Source organism: Callithrix jacchus, chromosome 11, assembly GCF_049354715.1.
Source record: "Callithrix jacchus isolate 240 chromosome 11, calJac240_pri, whole genome shotgun sequence".
Classification (NCBI taxonomy): Eukaryota; Metazoa; Chordata; class Mammalia; order Primates; family Cebidae; genus Callithrix; species Callithrix jacchus.
This window is the reverse complement of record NC_133512.1, coordinates 28,245,638-28,271,406: the sequence shown is the minus strand read 5'-3', so window position 1 is coordinate 28,271,406 and position 25,769 is coordinate 28,245,638. Positions and strand designations below refer to the sequence as shown.

Here is a 25,769-nt window from a genome sequence, read left to right as displayed (position 1 = left end):
CATAACTGAGACACCAGGGACAACAGAGGTTGGTTCAGTTCAACCCACTCTTTGAACAGCTCCTATGCCCTAAAAAGCCATGCCCAAACACTTTCGCAGAGCATTCCAGACACTTGAAAATAGAACTCTAAATGTCCATATGTACCCTTGTCAGCCAGCAGAGTCCTCACAAGGGGCTACTGAGCCACCAGCATTAGGAGAGTAAGCTAGGTCACAGTATAGGAGGCGGGAGGCCCAGACACAAGGGGAAAATGGAGCCCCAAATCCAGTGGGCCAAAAAGTGGGTAGAAGGTACGGCCATGGAACCAGGGCTTCAGAACTGGGAGATAAATCAAGAGAACAGCAGCTTGACTCAAACAGGAGGACCATCCTGAGAAGCTGTCAGGAGTGGTGCAGAGAAGCTGACGCTCACTGTTATGAGAGGTACTGAGCTTGTTTTGCAGAGGGGCTGGGGGTAGAGAAGCAATGGACACCTGATGACCAGCATCATCTATAGCAGGATGTACAGCTCTAACATGTTGTCATGCCGTTTCGTGACTCTCTGCCTTTGCATTTGCTGTCCTCTCCACCTGGAGTGTTGTTCCTGCTTTTTCCCTAACGAACCCCCATTCTTCCCACAATGCCAGTGCTCAAGAGCTCCTTCCTCTGTGAGGTTTTCCCCTTCATCATCTCATTTGTGCCACCTCTTTCCTTGCACACACTTCATCCATGGTATACAACAAATACAATATTTGGTACACAGTAGGTGCTTAGTGTTTGTAGAATGAATGAGTGAATGAAAAACTAAGAATAGCTAATACGGAGTTCTACAGTCAAGTCTTGTTAGAAAGATCTACTGAGGCCGGGCGCAGTGGCTCATGTCTATAATCCCACCACTCTGGGGAGGCCAAGGAGGGTTGGTCAGGAGTTCAAGACCAGCTGGCCAAGATGGTGAAACCCCATATCTACTAAAAATATAAAAATTAGCCAGGTGTGGTGGCACGGCACCTGTAATCCCAGCTACTTGGGAGGCTGAGGCAGAGAACTGATTAAACTGGGGAGGCGGAAGTTGCAGTGAGCCAAGATCATACCACGACACTCCAGCCTGGGCGACAGAGCGAGACTCTGTCTCGAAACAGAAAACATAAAAGAAAGATCTATTGATATTGGCAGTAGTTTAAAAACTAAAGCCAAAAGGTCACAATAGGTGCTTCATTTTTCCCCTGAGTCATCTAAGAATCAGTCCCTAGCTAGATGCAATCATTGTCTTATATCCCTGAAAGGAGAATAAATATTTTCAGCTGCAAAAGGAATGAAATTTAATACCAGCAAATACCCTGGAAGCAGTTTCAAAGGTTTAACAGATGACATTCAGACACTGATAATGATGTTCAGCCAATGGAACACGCAAAAAAACACCAGAGAACCTACTGGAATGGGCAGCATTATAGAGCCTTGCAGGGTGAGGATCAGGCTTTCCTGACAGATTCCTAGATCCACCTCCAAGATTCTGATACAATAGGTTTGAGTCAAGGAACTTGTATTTTTCAAAAACTCCTCCAAGTGATTCTAGCAATGAACACATTTAGATACCACTGGATGGCTGGTTCTAAGCTACTCATGATATGATTCCTGATATACGTGACAGAATGTAACTGGGGAGAGGGGCTGCTGTCTGTCTGGGAGATCAGAGATCATCTTCATAAATAATCATGAAATCTACTATGTAGTAACTTGGGTTATTTCATTTAATCCTCCCAACAAGCGTATAAAGGTACGGGCTGGTATTATCCCCATTGTACAAATACAGAAATTGAAGCTTAGAGAGGTGAAATCACTTATTCAACTACTATGTGACAGAGGTCGGATTCCAAATTCTGGCAGGTCATTCTAGAGACTGTGTTCTCCATCCCTGTGTAATGTTGCCTCTTTGCTGAAGTACATGGGCAGAAAGCAACCCCCTAAAATACAGTATCTTCAAGAAGGGACTAGTACACTTGAAGCTGCTTCAATCTGTATTGCCTCTGAACTGTTTTATTCTCTAACTCACAGGAACTGGTTGTTTTGATAAATCATGGGCATTCCCATGTTTCTCTGTCTCACTCTGTTTTGTTCATCTCTGAATCACTCATGTACCATACAATGCTTGGCCCATGACAAATATTCAGTAAATATTTGATATTAGGTTGGTGCAAAAGTAATGGATGGTAAGGGCCACAATTACTTTTGCACCAACCTAATCAATTTAAAAGAACTACTGGATTCCCTGATTGTCATAAATACTATGTGAGTAAAACTGAGGAATGTATTTAATCAAAGCCCTTGGTGCTACACTGCCCACACTGAGGCTGACTGAAAACATGCCTTTGCTGTCCAAGGGGAGGACATGGTCAGGCACTTACGGCGCACTTGCTGAATGAGCTTTCAGGGCAAGCACACATGTTCTGTCTACAAGACCATGCCTCAGACAAACCTGGAGGGATCGGGGGTCCCAGTGAAGTAGTGAATGCATGGAGAGCTCCTATTCTGCGGCAGGACAGACACTCCACTGGCCGTGGTGAGAAAAGACTCAGAGTCTATGCACACTCCACTGGCTTTGTCCCGTAAGGTGTTCATCATAGTCTGCACTGTGATGCTTTCTGCAAAAACACAGAAGAGAGACAGATAGAAAGAGCAGATAGAACACAAAACTGTGGCAGGCCACTAACTAAAATCTCTTCCTTCGTTCCCCTTTTAGTAATGAAAACTCTGAAATTATATCTCGGAATGTAACTACCAAACTACAGATTCTATTTCCCCAATTCCCTCATGACTATGTGTGGCCATGTGATAAATGGTAATCAATAGGAGGTAAGCAAAAACCATGTGTGCAACTCTTCATCGCACCTATAAAAAAGGTATTTTTGCCTTTTGTTTTTCTTTCCTCCCTTCCTGTCAACTAGGAGATACCAACAAGCAGACCACAAATGGAATTCCTGTGTTGAGTCACTGTAACCAGCCCTGGAATGGCTGAACTATACAATACACCTGAACTATAACATGGGAGAGAAAGAACCTACTATTTTCTTTAAGACACACTAATTTGGGGTGTCTTTATTACAGCATCTAGCTGTACCTCAATCAGTACAAAACTCAATAGATATCCACAAGAAAGTATGCGCAATCTACCCACAGGCCACCAAGCTCACTCCCATAAACTCTTGCTGCTCAGAGTCAATACTCTGTTTGGAGAATGTCCTCTCTGTGGTGGGAAATATATGCACAGAGAGGCATTTAGAATAATCAGAGCCATTAGGACTGTTGGCTGTGACCCCAAATAAATGGATAAACAAATCCTTGATTACATGAGATCCCATTTCTACATCTTCCCCCAGGTTATAATTTGTTAAAATACTATTTCAGTCTGTGTTCACCACGATGGAATTATGGGGAGAAGGTTTGTTAGCACATTTACATCCTCTTCATAAAGGTCCATTTACATGCCTTACCTAGAAATATTAACAACAAATCATTGATTGCTTCAGTTGTCCAGTGTTCAGATTTCCTCATTGTCTCATAAATGAGCCTATTGATTTGAATTGGAATCAATCAGAATTGGAAACATCTCTGCCTCTCGTTTTTTCCCCTTGCATCTTTTCTTTTTCTATTTTTGAGATGAAGTCTTGCCCTGTCACCCATGCTAGAGTGCAATGGCATGGTCTCGGCTCACTGCAACCTCCACCTCCACCTCCACCTCCTGGGTTCAAGTGATTCTCCGGTTTCAGCCTCCCCAGTAGGTGGGACTACAGACATGCACAACCACGCTCAGCTAATTTTTGTATTTTTTGGTAGAGATGGGGTTTCACCATGTTGGCCAGGCTGCTCTAGAACTCCTGACCTCAAGTGATCCACCCTCCACAGCCTCCTAAAATGCTGGGATTGCAGGTGTGAGCCACCGTGGCCACTCAGCTTGCATCCTAGTTGTCAGAGTCATCTTTCCTGCAGTTTCTCACAGCGTAAGCTTTGCGGATGGCATCCTCATGGCATTATTACATTAAATAACATATGTGTTCTTCTGTCCTCTGTATTCCTGTAAATTAGAAGCTAGACCTAAAGGCTTTATCAGATTTAGAGTTGATGTTTTGGCAACACTATTTAATATCTTTCATCAAGTTAGTTTTTTTTAATTAAAAAAATTTAGATTTTTTTTAAAGCTTCCATTTAAAAGTGAATATTTTCTTACCTACCCAGAATATATTACATAAGTACTATAGCAAAAGTCCTAGTGCTCATCTAGATCAACAGTCAGGAAATATTTTCCTTCCTTTTTGTTTTTTTAAAGAGACAGGGTCTCCCTCTGTCACCCAGGCTGGAGTGTGGTGGTGCAATCATAGCTTACTGCAATCATAGCAGCCCTGAACTCCTTGGCTTAAGAAATCTTCCCACCTCAGCCCCCTGAATAGCTGGAACTGTAGGTACACATCACCACATCTGCCTAATTCTTTTATTTCTTTAGAGAGATGAGGTCTTGCTAAGTTACCCAGGCTGATCTTGAACTGAACTCCTGGCCTCAGGTGATCCCAAAGTGCTGTGATTACAAACATGCACCTGGTCTGACAGTAAATATTTTAGGTTTATAGGCCATACAATTTCTGTTGAAACTTCACTGTTGCACCTGCTCAACTCTGCCATTTTAGTGAGAAAGCAGCCCCATACAATACATAAATAAATGGGTGTGGCTAAATTCCAATAAAATTTTATTTTCAAAACAGGCAGCTACTAACAGATCATAGTTTGCTGACCCCTATTCTAAATGATCCAAAACTTTGACTTATAAAATACATACATCACCAACAAATACAGAATGACCGTTGTGGGCTTTTTGGAAGGATTTCCACATAGGCACAAAAATAAGGAGGTGTCTAGTCACCACATATACCTAAATATGGATTCCGATTAACTTAATAACTAGGAGCTAGGTGTAGGGGCTCAAGCCTGTAATCCCAGTACTTTGGGAGGCCAAGGTGGGCAAATCCCTTAAGCCCAGGAGTTCCAGACAAGCCTGAGCAACAAAATGAGACCCTGTCTCTACAAAAAAAAAAATCAGCCAGACATGGTGGCACATGCTTGTAGCGCTAACTACTGGGACAACAGCATGGGGGGCAGCTGAGGGAGGATCACTTGAGTTCAGAAGGTGGAGGCTGCAATGAGCTGAGACTGTGCCAACACACTTCAGTCTAGGTAACAGTGAGACCCTGTCTCAAAAATTAAATTAATTTTTTAAAAATTAACATTATTTAAAAAAATTTTTTTAATTAAACAAAAATTAAATTAAGCAAATAAATAAGTCAGTAACTAGCTGGCAGACAGACTGGCAACAATTCAACTCAGGAAGTGTACATGAAACAAAAAACTAACCAGGTATCACAAGGGGATCCTAAGATGAGTAAAAGACAACACCTCTGCCCTCAAGGCCCAGCAGACTGATGGGGCAGGGGAAGATGAGTCATACATACAACTACAAGGTATAAGGAAGGCTGCAGTAAGTATTATAAAAGACATCACGATAACATCAGAGATGAAAGGGAATAACATGGGTAGGAGCAGGAAACCTCCAGGGATGAGGAAGCAGCATGTAAAAATAAATGCAAGTTGTTTTCTTGCCTACACATCAGGGACTTTTAGCACACGTTGGTCTTTACATACAAGGACTATTCTGTATTCCTCTTTGTTCACCCTTCTAAGTTCAGACAAGTTCTCGGAAACAGCTGCAAGAGAAAGGGTATGAGAAGGAAATTGTGAGGGAGAGACTAACTCACCTTCTTGTTTCTCTAAGCTGTCTTTACCGGCGCAGCAGCCTAGATGATCCTCAGCTGGAGAAAAGACTTTGGAAAAATTGAACTCGTCCTCTCCCGTCCACCAACCTTGGCTCTGAGCGTAACTCCTGAGTTCCGGATGCTCTGCGTCCATCTTAGAGGTGAGCGAAAGCCGATTGCAAATGCACCTCACTCCCTCTGCAGAGTACAAAGCCCTATTAGTTAAAAAGATACTTATAGAGACTTACTCAAGAAATGGAAATGTATAGGGAATCCTTTCTCTGAAACACTGACTTTAACTACAGGGAGGAATCAATTTAATTTCTGAAGCGAGAAACAAACAATCCTTGAGTCTCTTTCTAGGAGACCTCCAAAAACATTGGACCAGTCTTGACCGGGCATTATCACATTTTAAATGAGCAACAGTCACTTTACCCATCTTAAAAGCATAATCAAAAGTAAATATGTGAGGCTCTTTAGTTTGACTACATAAGCCCCAAGCATTCATTACTTACACACACAAAAAAGGGACAGATGCTTTGAAAGAGGTACTGAGTTAACAAGACTTAGCCATCTATGAGAGAGTCCTCTTTTGCATCTACAGAAAGCCCCCTCCCCCATCTGATTTCTTTTCACCTGGAAAAACACTTTACACCTCCACTACTTGCCCAAATATATATGGTTTTTAAAAAAAGTACAAATTGAATACTTCAACTTTTTTTTCAGGTATCAACATTTAGAAAAGCATAGTGGTAATAATAATGAATCATTTTTAAATAATGGAATATATTCATGAATATCCGTATGTCTGGGTATGTGTGTGAGTATGTGAGATAGAGAAAGTGTGTGCGTGTGTGTGTGTGTGTGTGTGAGTTTGAAAAATTTATGGGAGGCCAGGCGCAGTGGCTCACGCCTGTAATCCCAGCACTCTGGGAGGCCGTGGTGGGCGAATCACCTGAGGTCAGGAGTTCAAGACCAGCCTGACCAACATGGAGAAATCCCATCTTTACCAAAAATACAAAAAAATTAGCCAGATCTGGTGGTGCATGCCTGTAATCCCAGCTACTCGGGAGGCTAAGGCAGAAGAATTGCTTGAACCTGGGAGGCAGAGGTTGCAGTGAGCCAAGGCCCCATCATTGCACTCCAGACTGGGTGACAAGAGTGAAACTGTCTCAAAAAAATAAAATAAAATAAAAATCTATGGGAAATTTTTTCTTATAAAAATAGAACTAAATACATCTAGAATCAGAAATGTCTGCATTCTGAGTACATTCCATTTTGATGAATGAGGGCTTAGACCAGAAACTCTTCTACCAGCTGGCAGGCTTGTTATATCTTCTTCAAAGCCTGAGCTGCAAATGCACACAGGACAACTCAGCCTTCCAGCTTCAAGATGCTGTCTAGAGCACAAACACTAGGAAGTTATCAGCGCTAGCTTAAAAGGGCCATTCCTACTTGCTGCTTCCAGGGAGCATGCTGATCTTCCAAATTCTTGTAGAATGAAGTGAGAGAAAGAATCTAAACTACGAGCTACAGGAAAGCCATCACTGCCTGAAAAGTTCCTAGAAGCGGGAACAGTGCTGGACTGAGTTCTTTCAGTATGTTTTGCTTCACCAGTTTTCACTTCCAAAATAAGCATTCCTGGCTGGTGGGCATTGGCCCTTTGTCATTTATCTTTTCAGAGAGCACCATAAAAGTACAATTATAAACAATTTAAATAAAAACCAGTTTTGGCCTAAACAAGAGATTTGGCATCATTCATACTATGCTATTAAAAAAAAATACTCTTGTAAGCCACTCTACAGATATTAGTTTCCAAGAGGGCAGATTTATAGCAGACATTTGCTTTCAAGAATGTTAGCATTTGGAAGACGGAGTGCATTAAATCTTATGCAATCCATCACATGGCTGCTGGGATCAGACGACACAAAATCAATGAGTCCAAGAAATGGCTAGGGTTCCTTTTTATGTAAATATTTAGTGAAAGGCAGCATTTCATTTTGTGTAGATAATTTTTTAAGCTACATCTTGAAGAGACACTCAGCTTTTGAAATTCAGTCATAGATCAAAAAGTGTTAGGTTCAACTTAAAAGCAATATGACTGCTTTGAAGCATGGATGACTAGCCTTCTTGATGGAACCATTCAATAGTAAGACTTCATCTTAGGGGGACTTTATATAAAGGAGTTTAAGCTCCTGCATTGCAGGAGAGTTGCAGACCTGGTGGGCTAAACTGGCTGCCTTAGTTCTAGAAATACTGGAAGAGCTGGGCAAGCAGGCACACGCCCTGGCGGGTGGGCACATGCTGGGCATATGAGGCAGAGAAACTCTCCATGATTACTAATGGACACCACTAGACCATTCTGCACCCTAGGAAGAAGCCACCCCCGCCTCCAGACAGACACAGCCTTCATACAGCTTGGCCAGGAAGCCACAGTCTAGATTTCACTGCCTCACTGGGGCAATTTTTTATAGAGTACAATATACCTATCATCCAAAGAGGCCCTGATCACTGGGCTAACTTTGTCCATGGAAAACGGGCTTGATTCCCATCTACTGTCGTAGATCTTCTGCTTCTAACTCAGGTCAAATTTGGTTCAATTTACCCCTAAGATAGGGATGGCAAACAAGTTTCATCCCCAATATCATTTTGGATTACTTGTAAGAGATATCCTGGTAAGTTTAGTTAAGAAAAATACATAAGCCAAGAATAGGCCCAACAAAAGAAAAGTGTCGTGATCTACTCCTCCACCATTAGCACAAAAGGGAAGAATGAGAGTGCACACACCTGCCATGTGTTCACCACCCAGCCCCAAGTTGCTGCCGGGGCCAATTCCCTCTCAGAACTACTTGCCCTTTAACCCATTCTGGGATCTCATCCTGTCCAGAAAATGAGGATGCTGAGGCGGGGATACAAGACTACCACTCCCACCCCTAACATTTCCTTCCTCAGGGCTGTGAAGCAAGAGGCTTCAGGGGCCACAGAGCAGCAATTTTATGAGCACTAAATCCTTCTGGGTGGATCAACTAGTCCTCTGCTCTTCTGGGAACACTGTGTCACTGTGAGAGAAATGAACTTCACTCACAGAAATGCCAGAGTGGCATACACTGGTGCTCACGCAGATCTTAGCTCCTATTTTAGAGGAACATGCCAAGCACAAAGATCTCTAGTGTTGGGGGTGATGAGGGGCTACTGTACAGTAAAGGGATTTGTTGGTCTATTACACAAGAACAGTCACCATTCTTGTGGCCAATTAATAGAGTTATGGTTTAAGTCAGGGAATTCCTGGTAATCAAAATCAGGCTCTTCCCAGAAAGCAAACAGAAAATACAAAATGTTAGGAGAGCGCTTCACCCCCAGGTTCAGGAGACTCCAGGTTCTCTTCTTGGAGGGGCCCAGAAATGAGAGGCATGTCAAAGCACGACAGTCCAACAGAGAGAGGACCTGCAGTGGCCGCATCTTTCCTCCAGGTCTGACGCTGTACGTACAGGCAACCCCACCTGTGGGGCCTTCCCTGTCCTCAGAACTCTCCACCATCTGCACCTGCTCACCTGTGACTTTCTCAGCAGCCCAGTACTTCCCCACAGTCTCGAGCACCCAGGCTTCATCACGATCCACAATCAGATATGCACTTTGGAAGCTGTGGCAGGAGTCTGCATCTTCATAGTAATTCCCACCTTGTCCATGCTCTTCCAACAAGGAGACAATGACATCTAAGGCTTCTTTAGCTGTTTCCGCTCTTTCTAAACCAAGCCTGCAGGAAGGAAACCAGAAGCATACTTCAGTCATTTTATACCACAGGATTGTTACCAGAGTAACCAAAGATTGGGCAAGGCTGAGTTATGAAGCATGCCAACATATATAAACATGTTAAGTATGCAGACCAATAAACAAACTGATTAACTGCACTGGTAATCTCACATGTTTGGCTAAAAAAAAAACATGGGTGGCCAGGTGCAGTGGCTCATGCCTATAATCCTAGCACTTTGGGAGTGGCAGGATCGCTTGAGCTCAGTAGTTCAAGACCAGCCTGGGCAACATAACAAGACCTCTTCCTCAGAAAAACTTTTTTTTAATTAGCCAGGCATGCTGGCACACACTGGCAGTCTCAGCTACTTGAAGACTGAATCAGTAAGATCGCCTAAGCCTAGCAGGTTGAGGCTGCAATGAGCTGTGATCATGGCACTGCACTCCAGTTTGGGGAACAGAGTGAGACAAGAAAAGAAAGAAAAGAAGAAAGAAAGGAAAGGAAAGGAAAGGAAAGAAAAGGAAAGGAAAGGAAAGGAAAGGAAAGGAAAGGAAAGGAAAGGAAAGGAAAGGAAAGGAAGAAGGAAAGAAAGAAAGAGGCAGGGGGAAGGGAGGGAGAGTGAGAGAAAGAGAGAAGGAAATGAAAGAGAAAGAAAGGAGGGAGGGAAGGTGGGCGGGTGGAAGGAGGGAGGGAAGAAGGAAGGAAGGAAGGAAGGAAGGAAGGAAGGAAGGAAGGAAGGAAGGAAGGAAGGAGGGAAGGAGGGAAGGAAGGAAAGAAAAATCCTAGGGATATGTTCTGTCTTTGGTCATTTCCCTTCCACACAGAAGAGTCAGGAACCCAGTGGCTTCTTTCTCTTCAAAGGCACCTGTCTTCCTCTCTTCTGTCTCCCACAGAGCTGGCCGGCTCAGCTCTAGCCCTTACAAAACCACCTCTCTGTGGCATGTACTCCCTCCTGACTCTAACCTGAGCAAAAGAAAATCAGGGCCCAGTCTGGCCTTGATCTCTATTATTCCACACCAGGTATTTTAGAAGTATTCAAATGCCAGACATTATCCTCTGTCCAGAGAGAACACTGTCCTCTGTCTCTGTCTCAGAGCTCTTATTAGGAACAGGCAGCTGGTTGGGACATAATCAGCCTTTTTCTACATATTTCTCCTCCTACCTATCAACCTACATCTATTGGTATAGCTTACAGCTTCATTTATCAAACGAATATGCATTACCTTTGGAGTGAGACATCCATCTCCCCCTAGCCTTTCCAACTAATAAACCCTTTAAAGAGGGCACTGATATGGTTTGGCTGTGTCCTCATCCAAATCTCAGTATCTCCCAGAATGCTCACATGAGGGATGGACCCAAAAGGAGGTAACTGAATCATGGGGGCCGGTCTTTCCCATGCTATTCTCATGACAGTGAATAAGCCCCACGAAAACTAATGGGTTCCCACTTTTGCTTCTTCCTTATTTTCTCCTGCACAGTACTGTCCTCTGTGTGACCTTGGGTAGGTTATATATTTTGAACTTCAGTTTTATGTCATCTATAAAATGAATGCCCACGCCACTGAGTTGCTGTAAGAATAGGTTTATGAGATAACATCCATGAAAATACACAGTGCTAGTGCTTGGGACCAGGAAAGTGGTCAGTCAATTTCAGAAGGTAGAACACTGTGGCAGAGAAACTTATGACTCAGAGACAAATGGACCCAGCTTCTAGTTCTGGCTCTGCTACTCACTGGCATTATGATCTTAAGTTGTGCGAGCTTTCCAAACCTTGAGTTTTCTCATCTGCAGAGTGAAAACAATACTCCTTCCCTCTCTGGCTACTGTGAAAGATGACAACACATGCCATGTACTCAGGAAGTGTCCATTTATTCATGTGTTCATTCAAATTACAATTCAAGTGGCAGGAACAAAGGCATCTTAGAACAGGGGCAATGGCACTACTACGATGGTGGTACAAGCCAGTTCTTGGTGAATTTTCAACATGAGAAGTAATAACTACTCGAATTCATCCAATTTGATGCTTCCTAAAGGGATATTTCACAGTGCTGCCACGGAGAAAAAAAGATAATACAACTAATCTTTAGGCTTATTCTTATAACAGGCTTATTTGTTTAGTCAAATGATGACATGACAATTCATTTGACATTTCTCATTTTAAGCTGATATAGGAAGATTTGGTTACAAGGCAGTGATTTACAAAGCTGAACCCTAAAACGTTAGGAGAATGAGAAAAGAATAAACCCATTAGAAGACTGAATTCAGCTGACGTTTCCTTTGGTCAATGTCATCTCCAAAGAGAAGGAACAGGAGCAGGCACTCATCTTATCTCGAGGATCCGGAACAAACAAAGATGCCGTGAGTGCCTCTCGGAACCTCAAGCTGTACACACTCAAAGGCCTCCTTCCTCCTTTCCACAGGTCCCTGGTGGCCCCTGATCACAGTGCCTCATACAGACATTGCAGGCAGAATCCTGTTCCCAGGGCCTTTGCAGGGACCCATCTTGGCCATGCAAACATGTGCTAGGATCATGTGAGTACCTAACCTAGCCAGATGTAACAGCACCGTCTTCGGAGCTTGTGACTTCTGTTTTTTGCTTTCCAGTGCACTCTCCTGATGTTCTTTCTGCCTGTTTCCATTCCACATTGAGGCTCTGGAATTTGCACTTGCCATCCCATGCTGATGTCCGATGGCAGAGTCCATAGCAGGACCTCAGCACTATCTACAGACCCAATTCTGATTTCACTCTCCTATCCCTTGTGCCAGGACCATGGGTCAGAGATACCCCTTTGTCCCACCTGATCACTCCCACCTAGTCTTCCTACCATGAGACAAGGACAGGACCAACTGCTCCATAGTACAAGGGCCGTGAATAACACCAGGGTTACACCCTCACCCTCTGCAACTGAGAAATGCAGATGAATCCCATGTCACTGGGTGCAGAAGAGATACCAGAGAGACCTGCAGCAGCAAAAGTCACCTGACATCCAGAGGCCTATTTTAAAGCCATTCCCAGCAGTCTCCCCTCCTACATGTGGCAGATTCATATGATATTCTAGAAGAGGGCAGTGCTCTTCTGGCCCCATGCCTAAATAATTTCATATTGGCTGCTACCCCTCCACATGGGCAGGACTGGGACAGGGAAAGGGAAAGGGAAGAAACTCAATGGGCCAAGATTACAGTCTCACTTTAACACCTATCTTCTGTTCAGTTCAAATCCTTCCAAAGTGTGTGCTTTGTCCGACTTGCTCTGGGTCTGGGAATTAGATGCTCCTGAATTCAATTCCTACTTTCGTGGGAAAATCTTTCCTCGGGAGCCCATGACCTTCTCACAGGTATGTCAAGCTCACCTTGCCCATTCCTGAAAAGTTAACACATCTCACTTAGAAAGATGAGTCACACCTGTACTTCCCTGCTTAAAGCCCCTTTGTTTAGAAGCTCTGCTTAACTTTTCAACATCTGTGCCTCTATGGATAAGGGGACCCCTGTCCCTTTCTATCCCAAATCAGGTAAAACTAGATTTGTCACGGATATATAATCATTGCCTTGGGAAAAGTAATAAAAATAGGTAACACTGCCCCCTTAGAGGGATGGGCCTGGTATTCTTACAGGACTCAGGTGCAAATAATCTTCCCTTCTCTCCACAATCAAGCAGTCTTCAAGGCCCTTCTGGGGTCAAGACCTTTTGGAAATTAGAAGTTCCCAGTCTTCAGCCAGAGGGCTAGAAGCAGGAAAGTAATGCTATGAAGTGAATGTTTCTACCCCTGGTTTCCCCAAAAATTTTTATGTTAAGCCTCATCCCCAGTGTGATGGTATGGTAGGTGGGGCCTTTGGACGGTGATGAGGTCATGGGGAGGGGAGGCACCATGACTCGCGCCTATAATCCCAGCACTTTGGGAGGCCGAGGAGGGTGGATCACAAGGTCAAAAGATCAAGACCATCCTGATCAACATGGTGAAACCCCGTCTCTACTAAAAATACAAAAAAATTAGCTGGGCATGGTGGCGCATACCTGTAGTCCCAGCTACTCAGGAGGCTGAGGCAGGAGAATTGCTTGAACCCAGGAGGCGGAGGTTGCAGTGAGCCAAGATCGCACCACTGCACTCCAGCCTGGGTAATGAGAGAAACTCTGCCAAAAAAAAAAAAAAGAAGAGACACCACAACGTGTCCTCTTTCTCTGTTCTCCTCAAAGCATGTATTACAATAGTGTTCAGGAAATAGTAACTCTGATTACAGAGGTACTTTCCTCCTACAAACAGTGACTGAGCCTCCTTTTAAATCACCTGTGAGACCTCATATTCACCAACAACCTAGAGACAAACTACAGAACTTTCCAAATTTTCACACTGGCCTTTTGTCAAGGACTTTGTGATTTTTTAACATTCTGAAGGTCTGAAGGAATGTGCTCAGAATTATAAGATGTTCTGAAATACTGGAACTGACTAGGTTTGAGTGCCACTGTTAAACAGAAATGGGAGTAGCAAAAGTCAGTGTGCAGGAAATAAAAAGAATAAAGTAGTTATGCAAAGGGAAGAAGAGGCATGAAACTGCAGGAATGCGGCGATCTGCTGGAGCCAGCTGCCACCAGCTTGGAGAGCAGATGGTTAAGTTTCAGGGATTTTGAGCCAGTTGTGAAACTGTTGGTAGCTTTAAACCCATCATGATGGGAGTATTACACCATGGAAATTGAAAAAGGACTCAAACAGGGTTGCCCCTTCCCTCCACCAGGCTAGTTATTAAACATTTAGCAACATACCACTGACTAATGGGTTCCAAACACTTGCTAGTTCTCATCTATGTGGAGGCCCAGACCTTGTCTGACAGACCTCGGATTATAAGGGGCACCCTCATATCTAGAAAATAAATTCCCCTTTCTTTCCTTCCTCCTTTTTTTTTTTTGGTTTTGAGACAGGGTCTTGTTCTGTGACCCAGGCTGGAGTACAGTGGCATGATCTCAGCTCACTGCAACCTCCACCACCTGGGTTCAAGCAATTTTCCCACCTCAGCCTCCAATGTAGCTGGGACAACAGGCATGGGCCACCATACCTGGTTAATTTTGTATATTTTGTAAACACAGGGTTTCACCATGTTGCTCAGGCTGGTCTTGAACTCCTGGGCTCAAGTGATCCTCCTAAAATGCTGGTGATGGCAGTGGTAGTCCATCTGGAGGAGCCACTGTGAAGACGCCAGCTCCAAGGGGAGTCAGGGCCTGGGTTGTGTGCTCTGTGAGGCTGGTGGGAGCCCTACCCCTACCGAGTTGTAGGAGCCCTGTGCTCCCAGGTGCAGCTGCAGCTGGCAAGCCATGGCTCTGGACCTGGGCATCCTTGCTCTCTCAGGAGCCCAAATGAAGTTCCTGGCATTTCCAAGCTTCCGAGCACCACCATGCTCCTTGGTGACTGCAGTGGAAGCCAATTGCAGTATGTCTGGTCCAGCTACAGCCTCATACAAAGCTAGTACTGTGCCGGCACCTAGAGCTGCCCATCCCACCACAGCTGGCACACCTGGCTATGTACAGTGGCTGGACCCCATGCTTGCTCACACAGCCCTTGCCCCTCTGCGCCTGGCTTGCCCTTGGCAGGCATGGGATCCAGGCCAGTAGCATAAGCTGAGTACAGCCTGCAGGGCCAAGTGGTGGAACAAGCCCAGCTGCCTGACCAAAACTCAGGCAAAGGTGATACCAGCCCCCAGCCTCTAGGACACATACACAAATTTACCTTTATCTTAAAAACAATGCCTATCACATTGCTACTGTCATTGCCTTATGTCTCTTTGAACTAAGCCCCACATTGAAGGAATGCAACCAACTGATAGAAGGTTTCCTCTGGAGCAGTGGTTCTCACTGTAACCATGCATCAACACCACCTGGAGAACTCATTAAAACAGGTTGCTGGCCCCTGGGTGTGACATGGGGAGGAGAATTTACATTTCTAACAAGTTCCCAGGAAATGCTTGTTCACCAGCCAACTTTGAGAACCACTGCTCTAGAACTTGCCACTCAAACTGTGGTTTTGGACCTGCAGTATCAATATCATCTGGAGTGTCTTAAAAATTAATACAGGAATTAAATCATTAAAAAGGAACTCTGGGGCTGGATGTGGTGGCTCACGCCTATGATCCCAGCACTTTGGGAGGCCGAGGCAGGAGGATCACTTGAGGTTTGAGACCAGCCTGGCCAACATGGTGAAACCCTGTTCCTATAAAAAAAATACAAAAATTAGCTGGGTGTGGTGGCATACACCTGAAATCCCATCTACTCAAGAGGCTGAGGCAGGAGAATTGCTTGAACCTGGGAGAAGGAGGTTGCAGTGAGCCGAGATCATGCCATTGCACTGCTGGGTAATGGAGCAAGACCATCTTAAAAAATAAAAGGTGGTGGGCAATGCTGGGTAATGAGCATGCGTTACTTTTAGGATGTGGTTGGTATAAAATGACCCTTCAAAATCTGGCTATGCTTGGCTGAACTGATCATAGCTGCTTTAAAGATAAAACCAGACCCTGAACTCAAAGATGTACTTAAGGTGCAGATAACTGCGACTCCATCCCCACCCTGAAGAACCTACCAGTGACAGGGTCCTCTTCACACCCTTTTTACTGCAATAGCCAGACATGGCTAGTCCAAGAAGTAGTTAAAGTTATATGGCTAAGGTTAAACTCTCACCCTGTCATCTACTCCTGCCCTTGCTAATTATCACAATGTTAAGTCTGTGACAAATATGTCTTCTCTGTCTACCTCCCTCAGACTTGTAGCTTCAGGTCAAATGCATCTCCTCCTCAAAGCATTCTCAAATATGCCCAGTCTGTGATAATCTGTGAACACCCAGCAGTGTTTGCCGAAGGCCACATCCCGGAATTCTGTGCCACTCACGTGGCATCAAATCTCAGATCACTTTGAGTTACCTCTCTTCTACTAATTTCTTATATTGTTCTTAAATTTTCCATTGCTCAGTTTTCTTCTTCCTGCAACCAGACTAAAATCCCTTTGAAGCTTTGAGCTGCTTCATGTGCCCACAGAGTCTAACACAAAGTAGGTATTCAGTAAACTTCTGTTGTTTTATTGGTTGATAATCTTAAAAAGATATTATCAGGGGCTCAGAAGAAAGACAAAAAAATCCCCTTTCACTGTCCCTTAGAAATCAACTGGTAAAATGGTAATTTTGCCTGTTCTATTAGTCCCATACTGCAAATACAGTAGAAAATACTGAAGAGCTGTCAAAACATCAGCTCAAAACTTGTTATTCTATACATTTCATTTTGCTAATCAAGAGAAAACTGGCTGTAAATAACTAGCTGTAAGAAAAACTGAGTTTTCTGCCTTGTCCCCAGCTCAGGGAAGCTGCTCCTGCCGAGTATATAAGAAGGAGGAACAGCAAAGAAGGGTAAGGAAGGCAGGAAGGCACCGTGCTACCAAAAGGGTGTCCCTCCCAGACCTCTCCATCAGGTGGCAGAGGAGTGAGTTGCAGAGACCACTGTCTACATGTGCCATTTCCCCCTACAAAACCAAAGTCAAACTCCCATTCCTTTTTCTAGGATGTTAGCTTTGGGAGTTCTTCAGAAGTCATCCAATCTAGACCTCATATTGAAAAACTGAGGCAACTGTGGCCCAGAGAGGTGATGTAACTTGGTACATCTACACTGAAAGCCAAGATCTCCAGCTCCCAGCCCAATCTTCTTCCAACTATGTGATGATTCTATTTCATTTCATTATTTCAGGGACAAAAGAAGGCATTTCAGAATGTTGTTTTGTTCCAGCCTAACTTCTACTTTAGTCACTCATTCAAAATTCAGTTACTGATCATCCATTACAGGCCAGGCACAGTTCCTGGTGCTTATGACACAGGAGTGTATAGACAAAGATCCCTGCCCTATCCAGCTCACAGTTGGTTCCTTCTGCTGCATAGTGGCTGGGAGAGGAGGAAAAGGAAGAAAAAAATAACTGAGACACAGAGAGGAAAGGAGGGAAGTGATCTCTGTTCTATTTTTCTTTTCCAGTTTATGATTTTTTATATTTTTCATATATATATATGTATATATATAAAACATATTTCAAATACTATAAAATCTATTTAAGCTATACAGTTCAGTGGTTTTTAGTTCACTCACAAAGTTGTGCAAATATCACCACAATCTAAGGTTCAGAACATTTTCAACACTCCAAAAAGAAAGCTCATACATACCCATTAGGAATCACTCCCTATTCTCTCACCCACACCCAAACCACTAATCGAACTTCCTTCAGGCAACCACTAATCTAACTTCCTGTATATATGGATTTGCCTATTCTGTATATTTCATATAAAGAGAATCATACAGCATGTGACCTTTTGTGTCTGGCTTCTCTCACTTAGTATAATGTTTTCAAGATCATCATGTTTTAGTATGTATCTGTACTTGACTCTCATATTTTTTTTTAAGAGTCTTGCTGTTGCCGCCCAGGCTGGAGTGTAGTGGCGTGATCTCAGCTCACTGCAACCACCGCCTCCTGGGTTCCAGCAATTCTCCTGCCTCAGCCTCCAAGTAGCTGGATTACAGGCACCCACCACCATGCCTAGCATTTTCAGTAGAGACGGAGTTTCACCAAGTCAGGCTGCTGTCGAACTCCTGACTTCAGGTGATCCACTCACCTCCGCCTCCCAAAGTACTGAGATTCTTTTTTATTGTTAAATAACATTCCATTGTAATCCGCTCTTTTATTCCATCATCTTAAAATATCTATCAAAAGGCACACATCATCTTTAGAAGGATTATGTTAAAAAAAATACAGGGTTTAGGGAGAAATAAATCCTGTCCCCATTTCCAACCTTTACTGAGAAGTTGTTTCAAAGAATCACCGTGCAGTACCTGACCAGATCCATCCCCAGCAAGGCTTCTGTCTCAGCAGCTGGCTCTCTGGTGCTCATAGCTTCATTGGCTATGCACACTCCATGTTCATTGGCTCCCATTTCTGCCCCCCAGAGCCAGGCGGGTCTGCTTATCATTATGGCATGGGTCCTCGGAACTTGGTCGATTGAAATGTAAGTGCACTGAAAAACAAAGACAGGAAGGAAAACACCGTCACCTGTCAGGTACCACCCGGTTTCTACCTGGGTACTTATACCAAACCACCCTATCAGTTACAAACAGAGCCAAAAAAGAAAAGGCCTTGGAGATACCCTGATTTTTTTTTTCTTTTTCTTGAGACAGAGTCTGGCTCTGTCGCCAGGCTGGAGTGCAGTAGCGTGATCTCGGCTCACTGCAACCTCCACCTCCCGGGTTCAAGTGATTCTCCTGCCTCAGCCTCCTGAGTAGATGGAATTACAGGTGTGCACCATTACACCCAGCTAATTTTTGTATTTTTAGTAGAGATGGGGTCTCACCGTATTGGTCAGGATGGTCTGGAACTCCTGACCTCGTGATCTGCCCACCTCAGCCTCCCAAAGTGCTGGGATTATAGGCATGAGCCACCATGCCCGGCCTAGGATATCCTGATTTTTAAGTCTTCTCAATGCAGCTCAAAACTCTCCATGGTGAGTTTCAGTCTGTGTGGCTCATGCCAATCTATTTCTGGTGCTTACATAATAGGGCAATCATCTTGAACCAGGTATTCAGCCAGTCATCATCCGGAACATCCAAAGCCTGCCTATTTCAACAGGCACATGCGGCTGCCAGCATTCACCAGTATTGAACAGAGCTATTTACAAGCCCTACCTTCAACAGAAACTTTACCTAGAAGCCTAAGATAGAAAGCAGATAAAAAGGAAGATGCTTTGTCTAAAAAAGACAGGTCCTTAAGTCCCCCTGCAAGGATCTTTGGGGTTTCCTGGAACACAGTTTGACAACCTACATGATTGCTCTAGTGGTGGAAAACAGAAAATGATCATAACATTTGCATTTAACTATTGCATTACAATATATACTGTGCACTGTGACTTTCCTGTCTATTCCATTTGATCCTCATGTTAAGACAATGAGGTAGACACAGAAGGAAGCAGTCCCATGGAAGTGCATCTCCAGCTGCTGTCAGAACTGCAGAACACACAACTTAGCTGTGTATCTTACCTTCTCCAGACTGCAGTGGCTTTACCTGGAAAATGAGGGAGCTAATTTGAGTCAAACTATTTCTTCCAAGTATTTTTGACCTCAGAACACTTTCTTCATACAAACTCTTACACAGAATCATAAGCACAATAAAATCGGTCAAAGTATGTCCAGACAAAGGGAGAAAGAGGCCGGAGACCAAGGTGGAGGTAACCCTGGGAGCCTCGCCCTCTTGTGCTTCCTTTTTCCCCTCACCACACTGTGACCCACAGCAGGGGAACCTGCAACCACCTTCCCCATGGGAGCCTCCTGACTCTGACATTCTATGAGCCTATGACACACTCTTCACGCTCTTTGTGTGGTGGACGCTGTATTGAATTCAAGGCTCTAAGTTACACAGTGCTCTGGAGCTCTCAGAGGAGAATTTTATCAGCTGCAGGAGTCATTTACATTTTAAATTGGGCAGCTGAAAGCAACAGCAGCCTTGGATCTTTCTTTTTTTAACTCAAGACCCAGCTATATTGATGAATGCAGCCCACGAAGTTATTCTGTATTGATTTCCTATAATCGCTAAACCTCAGGGAAGAGCTGAAACCCATGTGGTACGCACAGTCATTGCTCAGGTGACTTTTGGTCTGCACAATTCATGTTAGCCGTTGGTCTGCAGTGGGACAATGTCATTTTACTTGATAAATATTTGCTGACTGAAAACTAATTATATCCATAGGTTTTCAAGAGACTCTTGAATTTTTCATGGCAAATTGACAATAAAATACACTTGAGATTTTTCCCCTGTGCAGTTCCCAAAAGTTATTTATTTTTAAAAAAATGATTCTTATAGAGCAAAAAGCTGGCCAAAGCAGTAATCAAACTCTGCTCCTCTGCTCTTCTGAAATGGAAGTAAAGTTTACATCTCAACATTGTACTCTATGTCAAAAAGTAGTCCAGGAATTGACCAACATTTTCCAAAACCCATCGCCACTGAGCAAGCACCAGTGACAACTTTTGTCTTGAAAACGATGAGTAAATAGGAAAAGAATCTCAGCTTCTTAAGCACAGATTTACTATACAGGTTTTAAAAAGGGAAGGAAAAAAGTAAAAATTAGAAAATGGTCTATTTGTCCTCAAATTCATTTTTACACATTCATTTCCATTTCCCCAGGTATTTACAGAGCACCAACTACACACAACGCATTTTGTGCTAAATGCTGCAAGCAGAAAATCAGTGAGAAGGCCCAGGCCCTGTCCTCCTCTGTGCTCTGGGGAGAAAGGGGAAGGTGTGCACACAAATTCCTATGAGCCCCGGCCAGCCTCAGTGCATACTTCATTCCTGCAGCATCTTGCTGCTGTCACCTGCTTTTTCCTTCTGATCAACCTGATCCTGCTCTGCTTTTCCTCTTTCCCATTCCACTCCATTTATCCCCCTCTGAAATACTATAAAACTGACGGACTTATTACATGTACTGTTTATGTATATTATCCCCCCCAGCTACAGTGTAAGCTCCAAGAGGGAAGGGGAATATCTTTGTTGTTTAGTTCGCTGACACACCCCAAGTCTGGTATGTATCAGGCATCAATAAGCCTGTTTTTTTTGGATGGGTGGCTGAATGGATGGATGAAGAAATTACAAAGGTCTAAGGGAACATAAAAGGTAAAGGTCCAAAGAAATGAGGAAACACATTTGCATGGCCCTCTAGAGGCTTTATTAAGTGGGAGAAATCTGTGTTTACCTTGAAAAACGGGCCAGACATCCAGGTACTCCAGACAGAGCTAAGAGCTTAAGAGAAGAAGGGGCATGTCAAGGGTCTCCATGGCCTAGAGAGGTCCCTTCTGTGCCATGTGGGAGAACTGCTGTGATGTCACTGAGGCACAGAACTGCAAGGGCTTAATAGAGACTGCCTGATTAAAAAAAAAAAGTTGACAATTGAATCAAAAAGACCAGATGGTCTTCGTAGGAGTTCAAAATATATGCAGCCAACTTGATGCTTTTCAGGCCAAACTCAGAATGATGAGGAAGGAAGGGGATCCCCAAGTAGCCAGATGGGCCCAATCAGCCCTCCTAAGCACCAGACCAAAAGCCAGGCAGCCAGATCCCTTCACAGACCCCTAGCCTGGAACACATACCCCTTGCTGCATCTTTGTCATGGGCCACAGAGCACGGGCCTCATAAGGGTCCTTCAGTGACAGCTATTCACACCCGCCTCATTGTGTCTTAAATCTGGCTAATCACAACCAGGTGGGGTGGGGAAGGGGTAAACACATTTGTCTCATATAGATAGACAGGCTACTTAAAATCCCACTTTGGGAGCAAATCTCACAAAATCCAGAACATTTACACAGACTTTAATTAGCTAAACTTGGTAAAGTCAGCCATCTGGAACATGAACTCCAAAGTCATTTTTAAAAATAAAATCCACCGACCTGTGCAACTGCCACATTATTAATGAGCCAGAGAAGTGGGATTTGAGGAAGCAGAAGAGGTTTCTCCAGATACAAATATCCAAAAAGCACCTGACATCTTCTTTCAGTGTGGCAAAAACATTTTAGTTCCCCAAGTAAAAATTCCTAGCCTAATTTCTATTAGAAAAGAAAAAAAAAAAAGGAAAGTGTTCACCAGTTAAAAGATGGATCTTTACAGAGACGGTTCTGGTCTCAGCTTTGGTTATTAAAGTGAACTGTGGAAAGAGATGAGCAATGGGTCCTTCTGCCCCACGGCCACTCCCACTCAGCATTTCATAAAACAAATCTGTCAGCTAGTATGACTTCTGGGTGCCCAAGTCACATAACAATCTAAGAATGCCCATGTGGGAATGTGGTGAAGCACGCTTTTAAATGTCAGCACTGCACAGTGCTAATCAGGGGGTTTCCAAGGATACGCCTGTCCTGAGCTTGCCACTCTCTGAAGGGTCGACCTGCCAGGTTGGAGGATAGAAAACATAAGCCTCCAAAAGACCCTAGAGCTAAAGACAAAAACAATTCTGCAGAGCAAGCCCTTCATTACTTTGTGTGATTATGTCAAAAATGAAAAGGAAGATCATCAGCTTCATGCTGTCACTCGCCCCATCCACATTCCAGTGCACACTATTTCTGGATACCACCCAGTGAAAGGGGAAACAGAGACACTCACACAATAGATGTTTCAATTAATGAAACACAACCATTGTGCCTTTCATACTGTACTCAGATGGTGAACACAACCCTGGCACCACCAGTGAAAACCATTGTGAGATGAGTTGATGAGTCAGCCAAACTTCTTAGGGTGGGGGAAGACGGCAAAGAAAATGAGATGCTTTAGAGAGATATTTTTAGCGTTTAAAAATTTGTAACTCAAAAGAAGCATTGATAATTATCGCTGAGGGTTTTTTATTTATTTTTGATTACATATGTGAGTGTGTGTGTGTGTGTGTGTGTGTGCGCATGTGTGTATTTTTATTTTAGAGATAGTGTCTTACTATGTTGTCCAGGCTGTCCTCCCAACACCTGGGCTCAAGTGATCCTCCTCTCTTAGCCTCCCGAGCAGCTGGGACTACAGGTATGTGCCACCATGCCCTGCTTGTTTGTTTTTATTTTTTACCCCAGTATCTTGCCTCCTAGTTGACTGGTTTTATGTATTCTTAAGGTTCATATAAGCTTAAATAAAGACAAAAGAAGTTGCTGAGATCAGAGGGCAACATCCTCAACCACACTTTAGAAAAACTGTTTTTTATTTCACTGAGGCATAAGATCTTTGGGGAGGGACAATGCAAAGGTCTGAGATCAGAAATGCATTTGAGAAAGGGGACATTATGGAAGGAAGACCTCTGCTAAGCCACGTTCTCATGGAAGTGAGGGAGATACTTCTGACTTCATACAAGACTAGGGACTCCTGATTCTGGAGCTGATGAGAAGAATAAAAAAAGAAAGAAAGGGAGGAGGGAAGGGAGGGAGGAAGGGAGGAAAGAAAAAATAATGCAAATCTGTCCAGTGATTGTGGAGCTTTGCTCAGCTCTCTCTGATTCCAGAATGACTTGTGCTTTCCAATTATAAGAAATAACTTTCAGAATTAAAATTCAGCTCCCCTGCCACAGTACACACACCCCACACACCACAAATATAGCTTCCATCTGGACAATTTTACTAACAATGCTATCAGCCATCATTAATTGGTAATTTTCTATTCTTCTTGTAAATATTTTCAATGATAAAGCAAGGAAAAATGATCTACTAAAAGCCTTACCCAAATCATGTAAGTTATATAAACTCATTGATGACACTGAATCCATACAGCATTTCATGTAGAGGAAAACAGACATAAATTTAAGCTAATTCAAAAAAAAAGAAAAGAAAACAAGAAAATGAAGACTTTAAAAAAGGAAATAATTGAGACAATATTACCAAAGACAGACTCTTTTAAAAAGTATTGTGTGTCAAATCTAACTCTGTTATCAAGAATTCTGTCTCCATAAATTCTGGCATAATTAGCTTCTTGGACACCTAGTATAAATAATGTAAACCTTAGCCAAAATCCATTGTTTTTCTGGAAAAGCAGTCTAATGTTAGATCCATTTTTTTCCTAAGTAGAAGGTTCAACCATGTAAGAATACTGAATGCCATCCATGGGCATGCACATACACTCGTGACACACACACACCATAATCCAGGAAGTTATTCCTCTGCTTCCTCAACACATCTACCTGGAGGGAGGGCAGGACTTGGGGAAAAGTTGCAATGAGTTCTCTGATGCATCCTCAGAGAGAACAGAGGGGCTTTCAAATATTGATACCTATGTATCCATCCTACTCTGCAACCAAAAGAAAAGTTGCTAAAAGCCCAGACTCCACAAGGGGAAGACTAAAGAATATTAAATTAGGATGTTCCAATCTGCAAATTGCAGCTGAATAAAAATATCCAGTGTAATTTTGGAAACTGAGGAACTCTGTGCTAGAGGATCTTATTTCTTACTCTTCTAGTCTTAAGCATAGTGAAGTTGACATGGAGGTGATGGCTGGATAGGACTGACTGACAGGAGGATGGAGGGTGGCTAAGTGGACAAGTTGACAGGAGGACTGCCTGGAAAGAGGGATCCATTGGCAGAGTGGTGAGTGGATGAATAAGTAGTTCAGAGGACTTTTTAAATGGTTTTCGCATGTATCCAGAAGTTGCCCTAGAAACCTCATACTTCAGTGTTGAGGTCCCAGGAAATCATTTTCTGAGAATATAGCCTTCTATTATATAATTATTTTTGTATAATTATTAAATAATATTTTATATAATTATTAAATATATATTTATTTATAATTAAATTATATGATTAAATAATATGATCATTTATGTAATTAAATTATATAATTATTAAATAATATGATTATATATGTGATAGATTGTATAATTATTAAATATTTATATGTGATTAATTATTATATAATAGATAGTTATATTCTCAGAAAATGATCTCCTGAGACCTCAACACTCAAGTATGAGGTTTCTAGGGAAATCTCAGGACACATGTTTAAAATGTTATGAAATGGGCTGGGCGTGGTGACTCATGCCTGTAATCCCAACACTCTGGGGGGCCAAGGTAGGTGGATCACTTGACCTCAAGAGTTCCAGACCAGCTTGGCCAACATGATAAAACCCCGTCTCTATTACAAATACAAAAATTAGCTGGCCGTGGTAGCGCATGTCTGTAATCCTGGCTACTTGGGAGGCTGAGGCAGGAGAACCGCTTGAACCCGAGAGGCAGAGGCAGATTACTTGAGCTGAGGAGTTTGAGACCAGCCTGGCCAACACGATAAAACCTTGTCTCTACCAAAAATACAGGTATCAGCCAGCTGTGATGGCATGTGCCTGTAATCCCAGCTACTTGAGAGGCTGAGGCAGGAGAATCACTTAAACCCAAGAGGCAGAGGTTGCAGTGAGCCAAGATTGTGCAACTGCACTCCAGTCTGGATGACAGAGTGAGACTGTCTCAAAAATAAAATAAAATTGAGTCATGAAATGGCTGAGGAATAGATGGGTTTTTAAGTTCTTACTCTTCATAGTTTAAAAAATCTGTATTTTAATAGTTGTCTGTATAAAAGTTACACGATAGTAATTGTGGCTCCTAGACCTGAATATGGAAAGAACCCATCATTCTGTACTTGGGACAAGTATAGGAGATGGACATAGATCTGACTGTAAGGGAATTCAAGGGGTAAGAGTACATTTGAAAAGCAGATTCAGTAGTATGTGATGTGTCAAAGATAGTTTTGAAAC

General features: G+C 43.2%; 1 protein-coding gene across 4 annotated transcripts in view; it reads right to left on the bottom strand.

The window, feature by feature from the left end:
- The window catches only part of SCRN1 (secernin 1), a 67,629-nt gene that overhangs the window by 14,151 nt on the left and 27,709 nt on the right, over positions 1-25,769 (bottom strand). For all 4 annotated transcript variants that reach the window (XM_078342499.1, XM_009002206.5, XM_078342500.1 and 1 more), the window contains 4 exons: positions 18,360-18,541; positions 9,326-9,528; positions 5,778-5,972; positions 2,453-2,618 (listed from right to left, as the gene is read on the bottom strand). In XM_078342499.1, the coding sequence (XP_078198625.1) occupies positions 2,453-2,618; positions 5,778-5,972; positions 9,326-9,528; positions 18,360-18,541 (746 nt within the window). The remainder of the gene's footprint in view (positions 1-2,452; positions 2,619-5,777; positions 5,973-9,325; positions 9,529-18,359; positions 18,542-25,769) is intronic.